The 21751-nt window shown below is 53.4% G+C and overlaps 5 protein-coding genes across 8 annotated transcripts; 4 read left to right on the top strand and 1 right to left on the bottom strand.

Moving 5' to 3' along the window:
* The first annotated feature begins 299 nt into the window (after positions 1-299).
* LOC128084988 (ATP-dependent RNA helicase DDX19B) lies at positions 300-7382 on the top strand. Of its 2 annotated transcripts, none has more exons than XM_052691805.1 (12): positions 300-432; positions 536-584; positions 674-727; positions 1229-1364; positions 2252-2344; positions 2553-2655; positions 2888-3002; positions 3254-3431; positions 3818-4055; positions 4614-4776; positions 5216-5407; positions 5597-7382. In XM_052691805.1, exons 1-12 carry the CDS (start codon positions 376-378, stop codon positions 5656-5658), a joined length of 1440 nt encoding a protein of 479 aa, XP_052547765.1. In that variant the 5' UTR covers positions 300-375; the 3' UTR covers positions 5659-7382. The 2 variants fall into 2 exon arrangements, with proteins under 2 accessions (XP_052547765.1, XP_052547764.1); XM_052691804.1 differs by having other exon boundaries at positions 2550-2655.
* Positions 6934-10618, bottom strand: UBXN10 (UBX domain protein 10). Its single transcript, XM_052691812.1, has 2 exons — positions 10572-10618; positions 6934-9750 (listed from the first exon to the last, which is right to left on the bottom strand). The coding sequence occupies exon 2, from the start codon at positions 9733-9735 to the stop codon at positions 8893-8895; it is 843 nt and encodes a 280-aa protein (XP_052547772.1). The 5' UTR covers positions 9736-9750; positions 10572-10618; the 3' UTR covers positions 6934-8892.
* A 709-nt stretch (positions 10619-11327) lies between these two features.
* LOC128085128 (uncharacterized) lies at positions 11328-21446 on the top strand. Its single transcript, XM_052692133.1, has 12 exons — positions 11328-11743; positions 11921-12065; positions 12168-12274; positions 12370-12498; positions 14151-14295; positions 14397-14503; positions 16548-16604; positions 16713-16842; positions 17214-17320; positions 19805-19991; positions 20444-20550; positions 21094-21446. Exons 1-12 carry the CDS (start codon positions 11701-11703, stop codon positions 21234-21236), a joined length of 1407 nt encoding a protein of 468 aa, XP_052548093.1. The 5' UTR covers positions 11328-11700; the 3' UTR covers positions 21237-21446.
* On the top strand, positions 13782-14834 carry LOC128085000 (basic phospholipase A2 Cdr-13-like). Its single transcript, XM_052691824.1, has 4 exons — positions 13782-13869; positions 14151-14295; positions 14397-14503; positions 14583-14834. The coding sequence occupies exons 1-4, from the start codon at positions 13830-13832 to the stop codon at positions 14708-14710; spliced, it is 420 nt and encodes a 139-aa protein (XP_052547784.1). The 5' UTR covers positions 13782-13829; the 3' UTR covers positions 14711-14834.
* On the top strand, positions 16027-17948 carry LOC128084998 (phospholipase A2 crotoxin basic subunit CBd-like). 3 transcript variants are annotated; one of them, XM_052691820.1, is made up of 6 exons: positions 16027-16161; positions 16548-16604; positions 16713-16842; positions 17214-17320; positions 17447-17592; positions 17669-17948. In XM_052691820.1, the coding sequence occupies exons 2-5, from the start codon at positions 16565-16567 to the stop codon at positions 17551-17553; spliced, it is 384 nt and encodes a 127-aa protein (XP_052547780.1). In that variant the 5' UTR covers positions 16027-16161; positions 16548-16564; the 3' UTR covers positions 17554-17592; positions 17669-17948. The 3 variants fall into 3 exon arrangements, with proteins under 3 accessions (XP_052547780.1, XP_052547781.1, XP_052547782.1); XM_052691821.1 differs by having other exon boundaries at positions 17651-17948; XM_052691822.1 differs by lacking the exon at positions 16027-16161 and adding an exon at positions 16302-16356.
* Positions 21447-21751: the final 305 nt, after the last annotated feature.

Here is a 21751-nt window from a genome sequence, read left to right as displayed (position 1 = left end):
GTTCTCTCGAGGCAGCACTGCGTGCCTCGGGAGCGGGGCTCATCCCGCACTTCGCAGAGGGGGATCCCAACTCCGCAGCACAGCGTGGGACCGACCCCACTTAACGCACAATCACTGAACAGGGCTGACCCTACAGTAATACATCAGGACAGGACCCCACACCGGCGGGGCAGGGGCAGGGGCAGGGGCACGGCCTGACCCCAACCCGGTGCTCCCTCCTAATCACCAACCCCATCGAGTGCGGGGCGGAACTTCGCTGCCCCGGAACTATAGTGCCGATGTCGCCGCCCCCAACCGGAACCGGAACAACACCGCGCAGGCGCCCTTCCCGCGCCCGGCGCCATTGCGGTGCTGGCGGCGCGGCCCGGCCCGGCCATGGCCACCGACTCGTGGGCCCTGGCCGTGGACGAGCAGGAAGCGGCGGCGGAGTCGGTGAGGCCTTCCCCCTCCCTACACACACACATATACGCACACACACCCTCCTCCATCCCTCTCCCTGCCCCGCAGCCGGGCTCACCGTGTGTCCTTATTGCAGCTGAGCACCCTGCAGCTGAAGGAGGAGAAGGCCAAGCCCGACGCCAATGGTGAGCGATGGGGGGGGAGGGCGGGCCGGGCGCTCCCTGAGGTTCTCGAGCCTAAAGCTCGCTCTCCTCCCCCCGCCCTGCTCCCCCAGGTGCCGTGCTGAAGGCAGACGACAACGTGGAGAGGACGGAGGATGAGGAGAAAGGTGGGTGTGCGCTCGGAGTCGCCGGATCCTTGGAGATCTATTGGGAAAACCCCACGTGTGGCCGCTCAGGTTTCATTCTGCTGCCGTTCATCCTCACCCCACACAGTATTTTGGCCCTGGAACTTTCCCAAGTGCTGTTGCCTCCTGCTTTTCTTTCCTCGTCGGGCTGTCAGTGTCAACCTTAATGGTGGTATGGAAAATAGGGAAACCCTGAAAGCCACCTGCTCCCACGTCAGCAGACAGCGGGGCGTTCAGCCCTGCTTCCCAGTTAGATGCTGAGCTGTAGGAACTGAAATGAGTTCAGCCCTGAGGTCTCCATTCAGCCTCAAAGCTCTGCCAGCTTCACTTTGTGAGGCTTAATGTGTGAACCCGTGGGATGTCCTGGCATTCAGGAAGTCTGCGCTGTCTGCGGGGGGGAATTTGGGTCTTTCCTTCCTTGGGTAGCGCAGCATCAAACCAGAAGCAACACCTGCGATGGCTTTTCCACCTCCCTTTTGGCAGAGGACAGAGCTGCCCAGTCCCTGCTGAACAAGCTGATCCGCAGCAACCTGGTGGACACCAGCAACCAGGTGGAGGTGCTGCAGAGGGACCCCAACTCACCGCTCTACTCCGTCAAGTCCTTCGAGGAGCTGCACCTGTAAGTGCCAACGTGAGCTGTGTGTGATAGATTCATGGACTAAAAGGTGGTTGTGTGGGGTTGTTGATTATATGGGTGATCTCAGCTTTGTTGCAAGGAAAAACGGACCTGCTGTAACTTCACACTGGTTCTGCTTCCTTAACCTTAGTGGCTGGTGTATCCCAAAAGGCAGTGCTCCTATAGCAACCATCTGAGTAACTGCTGTCTTTCAGAAGGCAAACAGTCTGGGGGAGTTAGGAATGAGGCAGCTGGGCTGAGTGAGCCCTGTTGTGACTTGGTGCAGCCTTAGCAACTGTGTCAGAGCTGGGCTTGGTGCGTCCTTGAGCAGTGCAAGGTTACCTCTCAAAGGGCTTTTGTTCCAGCCTTCCTCTGAAAGTGATACCGTCTTTTCAAGCAGTGTGTTGTGCTGAGCAGTGGGAAGTGGTGGACAGAACAAGTGCAACCTGTTTTGAGTTCAGCACTGCTTACTGCTAGGAGCTCCCTGCTACCGTGACCTGAGTTTCAGGTTGGATTAGAGGACAAGATTAGTGGCCTCTATTCCAGGATGGCCAGGATTGTCTGGAAAGCTGCTTTAGAACATGCAAGAAGCACAGCAGCAGCCTCTGGAGCAGTGATACGAGGTTTTCCATGTTGAAAGGCAGGCGTGCAGGATGGCTTAGTAAATTGAAGGTTGTTTTTTTTTTTGGTAAAGCTTCTGTTCCAAAGAGCACTGCGCTGCTGCTTGCAGCTTCCTGCCACTGATGGTGGTCATGCAGCAGTGCAACCCCAGCAGGGATGCAGGTGTCGAGGTCTGGCTGCAAGGGTTTTCTTGCCCTTTGGGATGGTGCAGCTCCTTGCCTCTGAGATATTCCAAGGCAAAGCTTAAGAGAGAACGCCTCTGTTTCCAGGAAACCACAGCTCCTGCAAGGAGTCTATGCCATGGGCTTCAACAGACCATCAAAGATACAGGAGAACGCCCTGCCCATGATGCTTGCTGAACCGTACGTACGCGCGCCTTTCTGCGTCCTCACCGTGTAGGAAGGGTCTGAAAGATCCTTTCAGAGAGGGGAGGACGGCGCTGGGGCTGTGGGGAAAGGACGTCTCAGAGCTGTGGGAAGGCTCAGCCTGCACTGCTCTCCCCCAGCGTTGTGGGGTGGCTGGTTTTCCTGAGCTCACGCTGATGTTGAACCCCGCTGTGTGTCGCAGCAGCCCGCAGAACCTGATTGCACAGTCTCAGTCTGGTACTGGCAAGACAGCCGCCTTCGTCCTCGCCATGCTCAGCCGTGTTGAACCTGGGAACAAGTACCCACAGGTGGGTTGTAGCTCCCGAGTACCCACAGGTGGGTTGTAGCACAGCTGAGCCCTTCTGTGGGGGCTTGGGGTGGTGCAGAGACCCCCTACCGAAGGGCCTGAGCTTCTATGGAGGCTTTTTAAACCCACTTTCCTTGTGAGATAGTTGAGCAGCGTTACTGAGGTTTGAATTCTTTCCTTAAAAAAATCCTGTTGGTGTTGGTTGTCTCTCATCATTCCTCTGTCTCCTCCAGTGCCTGTGCCTTTCCCCAACATATGAGCTGGCACTTCAGACAGGAAAAGTGATCGAACAGATGGGGAAGTTTTACCCGGAGCTGAAGCTTGCGTACGCTGTCCGAGGCAATAAATGTGAGTATGCTGGAACACCACCAACAGACTGCAAATGAAAATGATTTTCCTTGGGTTGAATAGAGCACTGGAACGTAATGGTTTTTAAACATCTGGACAGAATATGAATTTGATGTAACGAGAATTAACTCAGTGGGTGTCCTGGGGCAACGATGAATGCCTGTGGTTTATTCCTTAGCTCAGTCTGAGCTCAGCATGAGTTATATTGTGGCTGATCTCAAAGCTTGACGGGTGGCTTTCTGTCTGGACAGTGGAGAGAGGTCAGAAGATCTCAGAACAGATTGTAATTGGCACACCTGGCACTGTGCTGGACTGGTGCTCCAAGCTGAAGTTCATAGATCCCAAGAAGATCAAAGTGTTCGTCTTGGACGAGGCTGACGTGATGATAGCAACCCAAGGCCATCAGGATCAGAGCATCCGCATTCAGAGGTAAGCATTACAGCTGTTGTGTAACATAGGGGCAGCAGGGCTACACTCTTGGCCTGGTGACTGCCACCACAAAGCAACGAGATTCAAACAGCACCTTTAGCTCTAGTCCTGGCAGCTGGTAGAGGCAGAACGCTGTGGAAAGATGAGCAGTCGTAATTGTCTTCTGGAATAAACCCCAGAGCGTGGCTTTATTCCTTTTTTTTTTTTAAGAATGTGAGCCTGTAAGATGTGGGAATGATCAGGTGTGGGTGAGAGAAGCGTGAGGCTTTGCAGCCACTGAAACAAGTGGCTCTGAGGCTGTCGGTCTGCGTTGCCTGGGGCGTCCATCCAGCAGCAGGTTCTGGGGTGCCGCGAGGGAACGCTGCTCACTTTGCTCTCTCTTGCAGAATGCTCCCCAGGGACTGCCAGATGCTTCTGTTCTCAGCCACTTTCGAGGATTCCGTGTGGAAATTTGCTCAAAAAGTTGTTCCTGACCCAAACATTATCAAGCTGAAGAGAGAGGAGGAGACGCTGGACACTATTAAGCAGTATTACGTTCTGTGCAATAGCAGAGATGAGAAGTTCCGTGCTCTCTGTAATATCTATGGTGCTATCACCATTGCCCAGGCCATGGTCTTCTGCCACGTGAGTCCTTTTGGGGAAAGTTACTTCCAGCAACCCCATTGGCCAGGTGTCCTTTTCAGAATGGAACCCAAGGAAGGGATGGGGAAGGGATGGGGAAGCCTTACAGTTCATCTGATACGTAGTTATTCCTGGCCCTCACATTTGGTAATTGCTGTCATACCAGCTCTGTGAGCTACACCAAGGCTTTTCCCTGGAAGCCACCGTAGATCTGAGAAAAAGCAGTGCAGATAGCTGTGCAGAGCTCTGCTGGTGAAGCTCAGACCGGGTGGAACCTGTAGGTTCAGTCTGCTGCAGCAGCCTGCTTTTCTGCTGCCTCCTGGCGTCAGCCATCCTCAGAGTTCAGGAAACCAATAGGAAACAGTTTAATTCAACACTGTGTAGAGCCTCTGTTGGATTTCCCAGCTTCTTTCTGCTCAAAGGTTGCCCCTTTCCAAGCTGAGTGGCTTTGTTGTATAATGACGATGGTTCTGAGACTTCAGCGCATGGGCATAACCCAAACCTCGCTTGTAAAGTGGAGTAAAACTTCCTCCCAAAGACAGGCTTCGCTTTGTGTTTCAGACCCGGAAGACGGCTGGCTGGCTGGCAGCGGAGCTCTCGAAGGAAGGCCACCAGGTGGCACTGCTCAGCGGGGAAATGATGGTGGAACAGAGAGCCGCGGTGATAGAGCGCTTCCGAGAGGGCAAGGAAAAGGTGCTGGTGACCACCAACGTGTGCGCCAGAGGTAAGGCGAGGCAGAGCTGTGCCGCGAGGGGCAGAAGCAGTGCTTTGTTCACACTGCTGGGAGGTTTGCAGACAGCATTTCTATCCTCAGCTTCCACTGCAGACAAATGAGGGTCCCGAGGTGACTCTGAGCAGTTCAGGCTGTTTCTCATTAGCCGTGCTGGTGGGATTCTCTGTGCTGATAGCTGGATGGCTTGTATGTCAAAGTACCCCAGAAGTATCTCGTGAAGAAGGTTTATTTCCAGCTGCACGTGTGGGTTCTGTGGTTGTTGCTGCTTCTTGTGTTGCTTCAGAGTTTGAGACTAGCTGTTAAATCTTCCTTCAGTCCGGGGCAGCTGTCTGAGTATCTGTTGGAGGCTCTGACCAAAATACACACGGGTCAGGCCACAGGAGGCTGATCCTGCTGCAGAATCGTGGCATCTGCTGCTTTCTTTGATCAGGGATCGATGTGGAGCAGGTCTCTGTTGTTATCAATTTTGACCTTCCTGTGGACAAGGATGGAAATCCAGACAATGAGACCTACCTGCACCGCATCGGGCGCACGGGTCGCTTCGGCAAGCGAGGGCTGGCGATCAACATGGTGGACAGCAAGCACAGCATGAATATCCTCAACAGGATCCAGGAACACTTCAGTACGTGTCCTCAGGCTTTTTTTTTTTCCCTAAAATTAGGGATAATTCTGAGCTGCTGTGGATGTGAGCAGATCTGACTGACGGCTGTTTGCTGAGCCCGAGCGGATCAGTGCAGCTCCTCAGGAGGAAGCAGCTTTTCCCTTTGCTGCCCTCTGCCGTGGTGTCTGACCCGTTTCTTGTCTTCCACAGGCAAAAAGATCAACAGATTGGATACTGACGACTTGGATGAAATTGAGAAGATAACTAACTGAAGGACAGCTGCTGGAACCGGAGCGTACCCTGCAGTGGAAGCTCTCCCACTCCAATTGGATCAGATTGGCACGCCTCCCAGCTCGTCCCAAGAGGACTCCTAAGATACGAGTACACAAAAATTACCTCATTTTAAAAATTGCAGTTGGACTTTCAAATGTGCAACTAAAGGGGGGGGGGAGGAAGAGGAAATGTTTACAGAAGCTTTTAACATTTCTTAGTCTAGCCTTAAAACGGGGGAGATCTTTTGAGTGCTAAGAAGTAAACTTGCCACGAGTGGGCAATGCGTAATTACTGAAAACTTATCTGGGGGAAGAAAAAAATAAAAGAAAAAAGCTTTATTGCTTTTAGTTGAAGCAAAGTTCAACGTAAACACGATCAGTTAAAAGACAAAAAAAGAGACGAAACCAAGGCAGCTGGTTTTTAGGTAAAAACTCAACTTGTACAAAATAGGATGTCAACTTCTGAGCTCTTCAGACTCATTTCTGGCTTAATGATGGATTTGCCCAGCTTCTCGTTAGGTAAATTGCCCAGGGGGGTCTCCAGTAAGTCAGAGTCTCTAACACAGGTGCCGTGTTGCTTTTGCTGGGCAGTGCTTTCTTTTTACTTTGTCCTTGATCTGTTAGAGCAGCCGCTGTGCAGTGGTGACAGTGCTGAAGTCAGTGCTCGAGAAATTCACCTGAAGCATTTAACCTTGCCAAACGATTGAGGGGTGGGTAGGGAGGGGGGGATGGTGTGAAGGGAACTGTACTAATTAGTTTTCTGAATAAATTTGCCTCTGTAAAATGCTAGCATCCATTGGAGTAGGGGTCAGCCACCTTCAGGCAGGCGGTGCTGGTTCTGAGATGCTGCTGTGTGAATCATGTATACAGAACTGCTGGATTTCACTGACCAATAATAGAAGTATTTGTCTGGCTTTAAAAAAAAAAGGAAAAAAAAAAAAACCAACCTCCTTTTAGAAATGCCAAATTTGTACCTGTGATGGGATGCTTCAATATCAGAGGTGGAGGGCAAGCGCTCCCCGCTTCCATTGCGCGCAGTGCAGCTCAGCCGTGCCCCTGCCTCAAGGTGAGCCGTGCCAGAGAAGGGACGAGCAGCAACTCCTGTGGCTTTGAGTTGGCTTGGGACCACTGCACCACACAGGGAAAGCCTGCAGGTTGCAGCCCCAGCCTGGTTTGCAGGAGATGGAGGCTCCTGAGCTCCTGGGGATGCGCGTGAGCAGCCGCCGGCCGCTGTAGGAATCACTTCCCAACAGATGTACACAGTGTAAATTTAAAACTAGGAGTTTATTCTGGCCGCCATATTCTGTTCAAAGACAGGAACGTGGATCCTTTTACCAAGTAAAAAAAAAACAAAACAAAACAAAACAACAAGAGGCTCGTTTAAAATGTACCTAAAATTTTAGGAAACCGTGCACCCTTTTATGGATTTGTATAAAGGCTTTAGTGGGGGGGGGAGAAAAAAAAGAAAAAAAAAATGAAAAAAAATCTGTGAAACTCTTTTGTATTCTGGGGTGTATCTATTTTTATTCAGTTGGAAACCTATTTAAAGTGGCAGGTGAGTGAGTGCTTGCGTGCAGAGTGGAAGACTTGTTGCAATCACCTCCTTTCGTGGTACAGCTGAACGAGCTCGTGACAGCAGTGAGTTGAATTGTCATGAAAGCTGCTGCTGGGCCTGTGTGCTGTTTCTAATGTACTTTTAATTGGAATAAAGAACACATACCGACTGCTGCCTCAGCTTGTTTCTTAATGCCTTCTTGTTGTTGAAGAGCCGTAGGTAGGGAGCAGCCCAGCCGCGAGCTCTGATCCGTTTTCTATTCAGGAACACCTCAAGGTGATGCTTCACCTCCTGCTCATACAGGGACCAGTTTGCAAAGGGCAGAGGGGGAGAAGTGGGGCAGCAGCTTCTTCCTGCACTGCGTTTGCCTAGATGGAGATTTGATGCACTTTCCTATAGAAAAATACACTTCTTTGGAGACACTGCAGTCCACGGGTCGGTCGGAGGGCTGAGCTGTCTGATCCAGGCCATCTCTGGAACATTCAGCTTGGTGAAGAGGAGGCCGAGCCTCCAGCAAACAGAAATCATTGCCAGTTCAAATTTTAGCTGAGAAGGTTTTATTGATTATTTTTTTTTGCCATCACACTGTATGAAAATACTCTGACAGCAGCAGTGACATCACACACACACAGCAGGCACCAGTCCCTGCCTGCTAACGCTGCCGTGCTCTTCTTCTACCACCCACATCCGTGGTCCTGAGCTGCCCACGTTCTCAAGGCTGCTGCAAATATCACAACAGAGCGGCTGTGAAAGGTCTGATGAAAGCATCCCAGGTCTCGTGCTCTCCCTGAAGATGCTGGCATACCTACAGCTTGCTCACCAACAGCTGCAGCAGAGACCTGGACCCTTGAACACTGACTTTGGAATGAAATTCAACATTCTTGGTCAATACTGGAATGAATTTTCTACTGTTATCGCTCTTGTGAGCTGCTCTGGCAATTCTGCTGAGCTGAAAGCCTGGGTTTTCCTCACAATGTTATAAAATGAGCTCAGCTGTGTGGCAAGCTGTCCACTTTTTTAGCACAGACAGACTAAGTTGCCCTACTCACGACTTTTGACAAAACAACTTTGCAAGAGCCATATTGGTTCAGTAAAACAAAACTGCTGGATGAGCCAATTCCTCTCCCAAAGCCAATTAATACAGAATTGTAAGCAAAAGAAACAACAGCCAAACCTCCCATTGCAGCACTTGGCCTGAAGACTAATTCATTTCAGCATAAAAGCATTAAGTGAAGTATTTTGCAGCACCCCACCTTGACTGTCCAGCTCCTCTGAACTACCAGTCGTCAAACAAGAGAAGAAAAACTGAGGAGAAAATCCCACTGCTCACCAATACAACCACAATCCAGCTGAGTTTCACAGAGTACAACAGTTCTGCTTCTGTCTTCCCGAATGCTTGATCCCCTCTGGGAAGTGGCACCTTCAGAGAAGAGGACGCAGAAGAAGGTTCCTGCTCTAAGGACAGAACAAGCATCTAAGAAGGAAACTGTTAATTTCAAAACCAAAGTTGGTGGCACTCAGGAAGGAACTTGTGGATAAAAGACACTGTCCCTGCAGTCAGTCTAGGTGGGTACACTTGAAGCAGCCCTTCAACACGTGCTTTTGGTAACCACGAGTCTGCTTCAAGGGAACTTGTAGAAAGATGAAGAGGACCAAGCTGCTCCAGTGCTCGGCTCAGCTTACAGGTCGGCGTCCTGCTGCTCGGCCTGCCGGATGCACAGCACAGACTTGTGGGGGATCCCACACTCCTGCAAGGACCTGCTGAGGTCATGGAAGCTCCGTCTGGGCACCTCTGTGGTTTCAATGCTGCAGCGTTCATATTTGGCAGCTGTTTGGTGTTGTGCTATAGCAAGGACTGTCTGGAGACTGTCTGTGGGCTTGAAGTGATGTTCAAACCGTCGACCGGAGGGAGACCGAATAGCAAGCAGCAATCGTGACTCTTTCTGCAGCGGTGCTTCCAAACTCAGAGTTGATAACAAAGAGCTCTTTTTCCTTCCTGGCTTCTCAGGAGCACACCAGGCTTCTTCATTAGGGACATGGCTTTCTGGTGACCTGCAGGCAGATCTTTGCTCTCCAGAAGGAACCGCAGTTTTTGGAGCACCCTTCTGTCCCCAGCTCGCATCCAGACGGCCGCTCTGCTCCGCTGCACCCTCCACTCCCTTTCGGCCAATGGAGGGGAGCACTCTGTATTTGTTCAGGGAGGACGAGCTCCGCAACGGCACCTGCTGCAGGAGCTCAGGGATCTCCTCTGGGGAGATCTGGCCGGAGGGGAACACTGCTTTCACAGATGATGCTCTCCGGCTGCTCTGTAAGTCATGTGGAGCTGCTGGCGATGATGGCACTGCACAAGGAAAGGTGTCTGTGGTCCCAGAGTAATTGAAGGTTGACCTCGTGCGACCCTTGGCAGATTTTGGCCGGGTCATGTGCATGGTGATGGCGTTTGGCTGAAAGACAGAGAGCGCCGTGCTTGAAGGGAAGTAGCAGCAAAGTTGTACTGGGTTCAGAAGAGCTGCTGTGGCCATTGCTTCCCAAGACACCTGCAGTTCGGAAAGCAGAATGAAAAGTTACAGGAAACAGCCTAAAATGGCCTTAATTTCCCTGCTGACTTCGTGCTGCATATCATCTAATAGCAAAGATCTGGTGCATCACAGACTGAAACCTGTGGCTCAGTGCTGGCAGCCGGAGACAAAGGAACACACGCCACTGTAAGCGCAGAAATTGCTTACAGCTGACTGGTCTCCCCAAAACAAGCAGAAGGAATGGAACAACCACTCAGTGCCCATTCGAGGCAGGGCTCTGAGGAGCAGCAGAACACACGCTCCTCCTGCCAACTGCAGTCACACGGGGGTGTTTGATTGACTCCTGCCAACAAACATGCTCCAAGGCAACAAAGAGGAAATTCTGAATGCATTGCAGCACTTCTATACAGACTTATATAAACGTTTAGATACATGGTTACACCCCACACAACCAAAATGCCCTCAGCCACCACAGTGAGACTCCTCCAAGTGAGGGTCTCCAGCTCCCCAGCACCACACGTGTTGTCAACACACAGCAGTTTAACTTTGGGTGCCCGAGCTGCTCTACGGGGTTGGGACAGAGCACTGCAGCACCCACAGGGACCCAAAGTGCTGTGCCCTATGACTTGGGGTGGCAGTAGGCCCCGTTTTTGGGGTCAGCCCCAGCCCTGCAGTGCAGCCCAGCTCCTTAGCAGAGCCTCTAGTGCCCCAGCGCCACAGCTGAGCCCAGTCCAGACCCTCAGCCAGTCCCCAGCGCCACAGCTGAGCCCAGTCCAGCCCCCACAGCCCATCTCTGACCCCAGTCCCCAGCCCCACGGCCCGGCCCCGCCGCCTCACACCTGCCACCCCGGTGCCGCCCGCGCCCGCCGGTAAACACAGCCGCGTTGCCACGGCGACCGTCCCACTTCCGGCTACCACAGAGAGGAGCGGCCGCGCTGGGCAGAGCGCCCCCTTGCCGCGGTCCTCCAGGCGCCACGTCAAGGCCGAGGCTCACCCTAACTTTACCGTTTTAACCCCAAAAACTGACCTGAGCCTTCTGCTTTGCTCAGGATGAGTGTTCAAACCCCGGGAGCGTGGCAGCAGGGCGACCACACAGCCCCACTCCCCTGGGTAGAACTGGAACAAACCCCAAACCCATCCATTGGGACGAGAGCTCCTTCCAAGAGCCGCCCAGCACACGCACCGAGCCCATAACCCAGTGCCTCCACAAAAGGCCCCGACCCACCTGGTGTGGGGCAGGGTGGGACCAGAGCTGCCTCCAGCCTCACCCCCCTCTCTGTGCACACAAAGCATCATTTTCTTACTGACAGATTTCCTCCCTTGGAAGCGGGGTTAATTACCAAGGGTGGAGCAGTGCCTATGAATACAGGCAGAGCCTGCTGTCTGTTTGCTCTGGGCTGCCTGGCTGCTCGGCAGTGATAGCAGCCTTTGTGTGTTATCTCCTCAGGTGCTCTGCCTCTCTTTGCATCACGTTGTGGCTGCAGTGATTCAATAACCTGTGCTCCAAAGGCATCCCCGGTGGGGCTCTCATGGCTTCCAGCCTGCTTTGCCCACGGTCTCACGTTGCAGAACCTTTGAGAAGCCTCAGGCTTCTCCCACACGCTGGTTGTACCAGATTTGGCGAAGATTGCATGGGAAAGACTGAAGAGCAATCAACTGAAGGGCTGCAGAGGACAAGCTGCTAACAGTACTCACTAGCTACACTGCCAAGGTTGGAGCACCGTGTCTGTAGCCGAGCCTCCACCTGACCAGATATCTTTAGGGCACACTTGTATCCCTACAGCAAGCAAGGTTTCCTGGTTTTGTGCAAGGGGCACCAGCAAGGGACAGGGGGAGGATCTCTCCCCTCTTTATCCATATAAAGCAAACCCGCCAAGCCCCAGAGCCGCAGGGAGAGGAGGGTGGGATTTTATTGCCCCCATTTCATCACCAGTCCCAGAGTGCTGCTCGCCGCCCTCTTCCTCCATCATGAAGATGAGGAATCTCCTGCTTGCCCTGCTGCTGGCTTACGGTGAGTCGGCCGGTGAGGCTGGGGTCTCAACCCCCTGCATGCAAACCATACAAACTCACGGGCTTTGAGTATCTTTTGTCCGAGCTTTGCCATTTCCCTGCCATGCTCAGTGTGGTTGGGGGGGGTTGGGTGATGGGCCACGTTGATGCCACTCTGTCCCCCCATCTCTCTTTGCAGGGCTGCCTCCGGCGCGTGGCAGCTTGCTGGAGCTGGAGCGCATGATCAGAGTGACCACAGGGAAGAGTGCCCTGCTCTCCTATAGCTGGTATGGGTGCTTCTGCGGCATCGGGGGCAGAGGGACCCCAGTGGACCCCACTGACACGTGAGTACCTGGAAAATCATGCTGCTGCCGGGCCACGTGCTCCTCCCGGTCACCTCACGTTTGGGGCTGGCGCTTCTCTCACCTCTGACACATCTCCTGCAGCTGCTGCCATGCCCACGACTGCTGCTACAGGCAGCTGCGAGAGAGCAGCTGCAGCCCCCTGATAACCCCGTACCAATTCGATGTCACCGATGGGGACATCAGCTGCGGTGAGTGCCAGGGAGCAGATTGCCTGGCGAGGCGGTGAGAGCACAGGGATGGCACAGCAGCACTGGGGCAGAGCATCACGTTTGTCCCCCTGCAGGTGATGAGCAAAGCTGGTGCAAGAGAGAGACCTGCCTGTGTGACAGGGCCATGGCTTCGTGCTTTGCCAGTGCTCTGCCTTCCTACAACGTGTCCTACCGCTTCTACTTCAAGCTGAGGTGCAGAGGGAGCAAGCTGCAGTGCTGAAATCTGCATGTCTGCCTGTTTTGAGTGCCTTTCCTCGTTGCTGTGGGAAGGACAGGGTGATGTGGGTGCTGAGAGGGGCTGCAGCCCTCCTCCCAGTGAGGTGATGCGCAGGGTGAGCAGGGCACATGCGATAGCTGGAGATCCCCAGCTCCCCAGAAGAGTTCTTGTCCCCTTCTTCTTCTCTTTTCTCTACTGATTTTGTTCTCCAGCAAAAAGGAATTGAATAAATGGTGTGAAAAATGCTCTGTGGTGTTTTGCTGTTGGACCGCTGAGAGATGGGTCTGTCCCAAGCTCGATCCCCAGCATTGAGAATTGGGGACAAATAACATGCCACCAAGTAAAACTCCCTGGGGTTTGTCAACAACACTTCCCTGCAGCGAGCCTGGGGCTGGTGGCTTCTCCCAACATCCCCCTCCTTCTTCTCTGAACTCACTCCCAGAGCTAACATGCAGAGCAAACTTCATGTTTTGATGGTCAGGGGATCATCCCTTCCTACTGCAGTCAGAAAAGCCATTTTTTGCCAGTATTCAAGGATTGCCTGCCCCCTGTGAGCCCTTTTTAGGGCTTTGATTTACACCTTCTGAATCAGAGCTGGCTATCCCCCAGCACAGCACCAGCAGGGCTGGTAAAGCAGTGGAAAACACCCCCGAGCTGCTAGGGCTGGGGCAGAGTGTATTGCCTTCCTCCTTCACTGGAATTGACACCGCTTTGCTGTCATCACTGCTGGCATGGATAGAGGCAGGGGGATTTCCTGCATTCACATTAAGGGGAAGGATGGTGCTTTCTCCTTTATAGAAAAGCCCCACTTGCAGAACTGCATGAGTTGAGTTTTCCACAGGTTTGTGGAAGCGAAAGCAAGCCCTATATAAATGGAGCCATGCCAACCACGCACCCATGAGCGGCAGAGGCTTTCCAGAGGTGAGCAGGGTTAGAGGAACACCTTCCTTCCTTTCCTACCTTAACCATAAGCTGTACTGCAAGTGGGGATGGAGGCACAGGCAGAGAAAGCAGTGCTGAGCAGCAGAGCAAAGGCAGTCTGAGACAGCAGTCGAGAGCTGTGTCCCCTCAAGGGCTTCAGCTTTCTCTACATTCTGCTTTTTTTCCTGCTCTCCACCACCCGCTCCTCTTTACTGCTCCATCGCTGACACCCAAAACGCAGCATTTGTTGCTAAAGCTGGGCTGCAGTGGGCATTGCCTCCTTGCTCCATCCCCAGCTGGGGAGCAGGAAGGAGAGAGGTCACCTGCTGCAAGAGGCTTGGTGGTGCAGTGGGAGATGATCTGGCATTGGGTTCCTCTTCCAGGGCGGTAGGAAAGATGAATGCTCTCCTTGCACTGGCCATCCTGTTTGCTTCGGGTAAGTGTCCTTACCTGTGCTGCCAGGGCAGCCACACCTGCATCAAACAGAAGTGTCAGAGCTGTGGCTTTCTCAAGCTTTCACTTTCCACCACCACTTCCCCAAAACACATAACAACCCCCCAGAGAACAGCTCCCCTGTGCTGGGGATGAGTTTCCTCTCCAGCACAGCAGGTAAGACCGCGGTGAGATGACTTGGTGGTGGAATATAGCAGGGGATACCAAGGGGATGACAAAAAAGGGGAGAAAAGTGTTTCTGTCATCACACTGATTCCCCTCCAGGCTCGTCGCCGGCTGCTGGGAGCCTCTGGCAGCTGCAGCAGGTGGTCACAAAGCTGACGGGGAAAAACGCCGTGCTGCATTACTCCTTCTATGGCTGCTACTGCGGTGTAGGGGGCCGCGGGCAGCCCAAGGATGCCACAGACAGGTAAGCACCCATTTAAAAATCTCCCTGCTCAAATTTATCATTCAAATCTGAGGGGTGTGGGAAGCAGGGGAGAAAATCTGAAAGCTCAGAGCCCTGCGCAGATGCTGCCAGCTGCACGATGCCTGCTACGACGGCCTCCAGAAGTACCACTGCAACGCCAAGCAGCAGCACTATCAGTACAGCTGGCGCAGCGGCCGCCTCACCTGCAGTAAGTGGGGATGCTGAAAAAGGGGCTCCTCCCTTCTCAAAATGAAATGAAACGCAATCAAAATCCGTGCTGCTGGCAGACAGGGACTCGTGGTGTGCCCAGCTGTCCTGTGAGTGCGACCGCAGCCTGGGGCTGTGCCTGCAGAGGAGCGCGAGGAGCTACAACCTCCGCTATGTTCTGTACCTCAAGAGCAAGTGCAGGTGGTGAGCACGTGCAAAGCCAAGACTCTTTGGGTTTGGCTCTCTGCTTCACTTCTGGAGCTGAGTTTCTGCACGGACCCGCGTTTGTGTTGGACTGAATCGACGTGAAAATAAATTATGTGCTTAAATCATCTTGGTCCTCTGTGAGCTGGAGCCCAGCATTGCCCTCCCAGTGCTTCCCATTACATTCCAGAGTCTCCTAGCACACACGCAGTACCACCTTGTGCTATGCAGAGCAGCTCAATAACCTCACAGCGCTCTCAAATGCTGCCCGGAGACCCAGAGCATTCCCAGTAACCTCGCAGTGCCCCCTAGTGTTATCCAGAGCCTTTCAATCACCTCTCTGTGCTGTCCAGAGCCTCCTAACACCCTCCCAGTGGACCCCAATCCTTGCTAGAAATCCCCAATATGCTCCCAGTGCTGCATAGCACCCCACAATAACCTCTCTATGCCTTCCCAGTGCAGCTTAGTACTGTCTTGAGCCCTCCAGTCCCCTGCTAGAGCTGCTTAATGTAGCCTAAAGGTTTCCCAGTGCCTTTCCACTGAGCTTCAGCATCGCCCAAAGCCCTTCAGTTAAATGCCAGTGCTCTGTGGTAATGTCTACAATCTCCCAGTGCCCCCCAGTGCAACCAACAGACACCCAGTACTCTTCCAACGCCTCACAAAATGAGACTTTGGACACTCAGCATGGGGCTTTAGGTCAACAAAATTGAGTTTGGGGAGCTGAAAAATAGGTTATGGACCCTGAAAATGGGCATACAGAATGAGAAAAGATGACTTGAGCCCTCAAAAATCATGACTTGCAGCCTATAACTGAACTTGCGAACTCAAAGAATAATTCCCTAGACTGAAGAGTCTGGGCCCTACAAACAGGATTACAAGCCCCTAAAGTTAGTACCTGGATATTCAAAAAGGGATCTTGTGACCAAAAATCAGGATGGTTAGAACCTCCAAGCGGCATTTTGGAGTGTAAGATAAAGAATGAAGCTCAGGACCCAAAAAATGGAGATGGGAGGATGCCTGGGGTCTGTAGGCAGTACTGAGAGCACTGAGAAAGTGCTGAGGGCATCCAGAGAGCAATGGGGGGAACTGGGAGCATACTGGGAGGCTCTTGGGGGTTACTGGGAGGGCATTTGGGGGTCTCTAGATAGCACTGGGGCGTACTGGAAAGCTCAAGGCAATACTGGGAGACAGTGGCAGGGTATTGGGCTGTTGCAGAAAGCTACAGGGAGCAGCAGGGGGTACTGGAAGGGTGCCTGGGGGTCCCCGGACGGCAGCGAGGGGCTCCAGGCTGCGTCACACCAGGCTGTGGGTTTGGCCGGCGAGGGACGGGGCGTAGCAGGACGGCGTGTGGGGACAGGCGAGAGGCATTTCTGCACTTCCAGGCAGGAGCTGGAGGCACAGGGCAGTGCTCGGCCAGGAGCGAGGGATCGGAATTGGAACCGGTGCCATTTCCCGGTAAGAGACCCCAGCCTGACCCTGCTGCTGCTGGGGGTCATCGCATTGCAGAAGTGAAAACAGGGCTGGGGGGGGTGGGAGGAGGGGGAGGAGGCGGCACGCTGAGCCTTTTTTTTTTTTTTTTTTTTTGCCTCGTGATGAAGTGCTTTGAAGGGAAATCTCAGCTGAGGAGCTGCTGCTGCCAAGTCCTCTTTGGTGCGAGGGGCGGTGGGACGCGAGCTGGAGGGGTGGGCGCTGGGACAGCACGGGAATACGCTTGCTTTTGGCCAAGAGGCAGCAGCACCGTGAGAGGGAGCCCTCCTGCCTCCCTCCCTTCAACTTCTGGAGGAATTCGACGTGATTTCAGCAGGGCAAGGTTGGCAGGGCAGCGCCCGTTTCTCCCCCAGGTGCAAGCGAGAGGAAGATGAAGGTCCTGCTGATGCCGGCGCTGCTGCTCGCCTGCGGTGAGTGCAGCTGCGACAGAAAAAGAGATCCCAGCCAAAGCTGCTCCGCTCCAGCCGACCGGGGCTTGTTTATCTCGCTCACAAAATCCCATTTTCCGGTCGCTTCAGGCATGCTCGCAGCTCGTGGGAAGCACCCGCACACGTTTGCTCCGGGGCTGGAAGGGAGCACCGTGGGAAACCTGACTGCCCATGGCTGTGGCTCGGGCTGGGGCCGTGGTCGCGCTGCCTTCATGGACAGGTACAGCATCAGCAAGCGGCAGCAGAAGGGGAACAGGATTTAGCGAAAGTGATTAGCTCCCCTTCCTGCAGCCTTGTCAAGGCAGAGAGCACCAGCTGAAACGGATGGGATGGCAGCACAGGGCAGGGCTGGTCTGAAAACCAGGGTGCAGAAAGGCTGGAGCCAGCAGTTGGAGGCAATGATCGTTATGGGTCCCTTCCAATCTGGGCTATTCTAGGGTTCTGAGAGAGGCTGCAGGGAGAAAAGCTGAGAAGAGGTGGGTGTGTGAGCAGCAGGAGCAGGCTGAGGATTGCCCTGGGTGACTTAGCGCTGGGGGCAGGTTGGAGAGCAGCTAGCAGGCTGTTTGGGTCAGGCTCTCGTTCTCCCTGCAGGTGCTGCCTGCTCCGTGCCTGCTGCTACGCCAAGCTGGCCGCACGCCGCTGCCGCGTGGGACAGACCCAACGCCTCGCCGTGCCCCAGCCGGGGGTCCCTGCCTGCAGTAAGTCCCCACAGCCATGCTTTAGGATCCTGGCACCTTGATAAAGTTCCCACTGCCACCCTGGCAGCTCGCTGGGTTCTTCCTACAGCCACCATCCCAGCGCCGTGCTTCCCCTCGCTCCCATAGGCTCCGGGACGCGGTGCCAGCGCGCAGCCTGCAGGTGTGAGCGTTTGGCTCAGCTGTGCCGGGCTCGCAGCCGGGCGCTGCGCAGGTGTCGAGGCAGGCGCTGCTGATGGAGAAAGGCTCCTCGTCATAAACCCACCTCCATGCTGGTAAGCAAAGCGGAGCTCGGCGCGGCGCCAGGAGCGCCTCCCGATGCTCTTCTTCGAGGCTTTTTGGTTACGACAGGAGGACAGCCGCCCTTTTGTGAAGCTGCGTCATCGGACACTGGGTGTGAGGAGGGCAGCGCAGATGGAATGTTTCTGCTCAGAAAAACAAGGGAGGAGCAGACACCTGTGCCTTGTCACAGCAAAGGGCGAGATGATGGAAGCGGTCTTGCTGTTGGCGTCCACCCCTTTTGGCTCAAGCTCCCCCTTGGTAAATCACTGCGGAGATGTCGGCTCCCTCAGCTTCTTGCTTCGCTGCAGAATCTTGTATGTTGCTCCAAAATAAAACCAGAGAGCACAAAGCTTCGGTCTTCTGTGACTTCACTGTGTTCAGTGACAACCCCTAGCACTGAGGGAAGCTCATCTGTTAGCAGGGCTTCCTGTGGAGACACCAATAAAAAAGTCACCCAGCCTGAAGGAGCAGAGCTGAGCAGCAGGGTCCAGAGCCTGCTTATATCGCTGCCCACTGGTACCATTCCCTTTTTGCAGAAAGGAGAAGTCCATGCTCCCTGAAGGGCGATGCATCCCCCATGGTGCTCACTGGCACCCCTCAGCCTTCAGCTCCCTACAATTTGCAGCTTCCCCGAGGCAGAGAAATGGAAGCTGCTGTGAAAGTCAGTGGGCAGGCAGGATGCTGCAGGAGGGCTGGCTGCCAGCGAGCTTTGCTGCGATGGGACGGCGGGGAAATCACACTTGCCTCACAGTCAGAGCAGAACAAAACATGTTTCTCATCAGAAAAGAATGCTTGGGCCTTATTTTGCAACAATCTCCAGCATGTCCCTTAGGAAAAGGCAGTTCAGGCAGCAGCTGCTTCCTCTCACCCCAAGCATCCTCACGATGGCAGGTTTTCTGCCCTGCAGGTAAATTCAGCACAGCTGACCTCATGGGAGAGCCTGGGCAGTGCTGCAAACCCCGTGGGGCTTTGCATCAAAGTACAACCCCCAAAACAGTGACAAAAGCTGGTGTCCACAGGAGCGCCAGCTGCAATTCACACTCTAGCTTGTCCCAGATGTGATGAGCAGTACCAGGAAATACCCATTGAACAAGGAAGCATCCCTGAACAAGGAAGTGTCCCTTGAATCAGAAATGCCCTCCACAGCTGCAAACCAGGCACCCACTGCTTAGCCCTGGGGGGGCACGAGCACCCACTGGGAAGGAGAGCGCAGCCCTGCGCCAAGCAGCTGCTGTTTGCAAGGTGTAAATCAAGGATCGTGTCCTTGTCAGAATGGGACACAGAGGTGATTCAGCTGACAGACTGCACACCAGGATGAGTTGCAACACTCTCTCCCTGTTTAAATTTGATATATTTTTCTGCTGGGACACCCGGCTATACAAACAGCTTACCTGGAGCTCCACAGGCAGCTCTGTTAGCTCAGGTGCTGCACAAGTGCTGAAAGCAGCGCTGGAATTGGTGCACAGGGCATGGAGGAGAAAGAAGGCAACTCCATGTAAACATGCCAAACTCATTAATTATTACCAGCAACCCCAGCCAGACCCCAAGAATGTTGTTACAGCACTTGCTGGGGCACAAAGATGTGCAATGCTTAGCATCACTTGGGACTGAGCACAAAACATTTCTGCATCTCACCCACGTCAGGACAGCAGAAAGATAAGATAGTTGGCACTCTGCATTTTCTCCCTGTGCAAGCACGCAGGGAAACAGTAAGAGACAGCAGGGTGCTTTCAGAAGCCATCTAGAGACAACACTGCTACGGTTTTCCCCCCAGTTCTCCCTATTTGTGGAAAGTACTGAGATGATCAGAGTCACGCACAAACAAGACTTCACTCATTTCCAGTCCATGTAAACATCCCCTGCCCTCCCATCAAAGCGCATCCCGACATTTACAAGAAAGGGAACTGCACCTCAGCAGGCCTCCAAGATGCCAGCAGCAGCTTGCACATGTAACAGAACCAATACGAGGACTGTCAATATTTGCCCACTTTGGAGAAATCAAAGGAGGAATCGCGCTGAGCGGACCCACATCAGCTATAAAACGTGCAGCTGGGCTCACACTCAGCACCCTGGGATCATCCTGCTCCAGTGCTGCCCATCACGAGGCCATGAAGCTCCTGGTGCTCCTTGTCTGCCGTGAGTACCCCTCGCACAGTGATGGGGCAAGGCTGGGCTGATGGCCCCTCTTTTTCAGTCCGTTTTTAGGGGGTTCTCTTTCCAACGCCACTAACAGCGTGTCTCCAGTTGCAGGGCTGGCCCCCGCGGGCTGCAACGTGGCTCAGTTTGCTTCCATGATTAAAGAAAAGACTGGGAAGTCTGCACTGTCCTACAACGGCTACGGCTGCCACTGCGGACTTGGGGGATCCAAGAGGCCGGTGGATGCAACAGACTGGTAAGTGAGGAGGCAGAGGGCTGCTGCCAGCCCTCTTTTCCCAGAGCTCAAGGCAGGGTGTAGCCGGGGCAGGCAGAGCAGGGAAGAACACGGGGCTTTTCCTGAATCTTAGATCATTTGTCTTCTCTGCCTCTCCCTGCGTACGAGGCTTGGAGCTGAGGTAGCAATGCCAAAACAGTCAGTGTAACCTTAACGCGTGCCTTTAAAAGCTGCTCAGCAGCACCAGCTCACCATGCTCACCAGCTTACAAAAGGAGGACAATCCCTGAACAAACCTGGGCTAATTAAGGCAGCCATTTGGTGTCACACCAAGTTGCTGAGGCAGAAAAATGGGAACGTTCAGGTGAATGAGGCTGCTCAGCAAGCGCTGCACCCAGCGCACAGAGGTTGTGCACCACCACCGTTTCCCCTCTGCTCCCCACTCTGCCCTGATCAGATCTCATGTGACACCAGGTGCTGCCATGCCCACGACTGCTGCTACAAGAAGTTGTCATCCTTGACCTGCGTTCCCCACCTTGTCCTTTACACAGTCTCCATCAAGGGAGGCCAGATCACATGCGGTAAGAGATGGCACGAGGTCCAACCACTCACACTTCCAGGGAATCCCTTCCTTGGTGTCCTTCAAACTAACCTGGCTGGGAAACCACTTGCTGGGGAGGGGGGTGGAAGTGAAGAAAAGGTGCCAGGAGTGGTGCTAACCTACCAGCTGGAGCTGTGGTAAAGTCTAGAGCTACAAAGGATGGGGGTTCCCCTTCTATAGAGGCCAAATATTGATCCAGTACAACTGGACACAGAACACTTGAGGTTTTCTAATCTGGATGGGGTCACCCTGATGTCCCAGCTGTTCCTTGTGCCAATCCGAAGCAAAAAAACACAATCTCTGGGTGAAGGGACCAAAACCAAGCACTTCCTCATGACCAAAACAAATATCTATATAAAGTAAACTGAAGGCTCCCTCCAGGGTCATTATTGGTTTGTAGCCACACAGCTCCATGCCCCAGGGGGAGGATGCTGGCAACAGGACTCATCATCAGCCACCCCAGGGTTCATGGGGATGACCTGAAGATAACTCCAGCTCTCGCCCTCCCCTTGTTTTCCTTCAGGATCTGGGAATTCATGCCAAAAAGGTACCTGTGAGTGTGACAAGGCGGCAGCAGAGTGTTTCAAGAGGAACCTCAAAACCTTCAACAAAAGCTACCAGAATTATTTAAACTTCAAGTGCAAGGGCTCACTTCCCTCTTGCTAGAGATGCCAGACTCAAAACCTGATGGAAGTGCTCTAAATTGAGATTCTCTTCCTGCAGTGAGATGGAGCAAGGCACAACTCCAGACCTGCTCCACCAAAAAGGCACTTGGAACCTCTCCGCCAACCCTGCCAGACCCTGAATTGGTGCACAAGGAAAGCTTGCTCCTCAGAATTAAATAAATCAAAAAATCTTTGCAAATAAAAATAATTTTCCAAGACAACTTCTAATGTGTCGCTTCAAGACAGTGCCTAAACGGGTGGGAAAGCTGTAGCAGAGCTATTGGATCCAACACTACAAGGCAGCCAGACCACAGGTGCAAACCAGCCCTGTCCTGCCAATTACTGACTTACTAAAGCTGTGGGTACTGCCAGGGCTTTAGGGTTCCATTAGAGAGAGGACTTCAAGTTATACCTAAACCTCTCCTCAGTCAGAAATCTGAACCAAACATTTCTACCAGAAGGGAAAAATGAGACAGAACCTGGCTGGGAAAGAGCTAATCAAGTCAATGCTGCCCT

The sequence above is a fragment of the Tympanuchus pallidicinctus genome, unplaced genomic scaffold, assembly GCF_026119805.1.
Source record: "Tympanuchus pallidicinctus isolate F22 unplaced genomic scaffold, pur_lepc_1.0 scaffold29, whole genome shotgun sequence".
Classification (NCBI taxonomy): Eukaryota; Metazoa; Chordata; class Aves; order Galliformes; family Phasianidae; genus Tympanuchus; species Tympanuchus pallidicinctus.
This window is presented reverse-complemented; position numbering and strand designations above follow the sequence as displayed.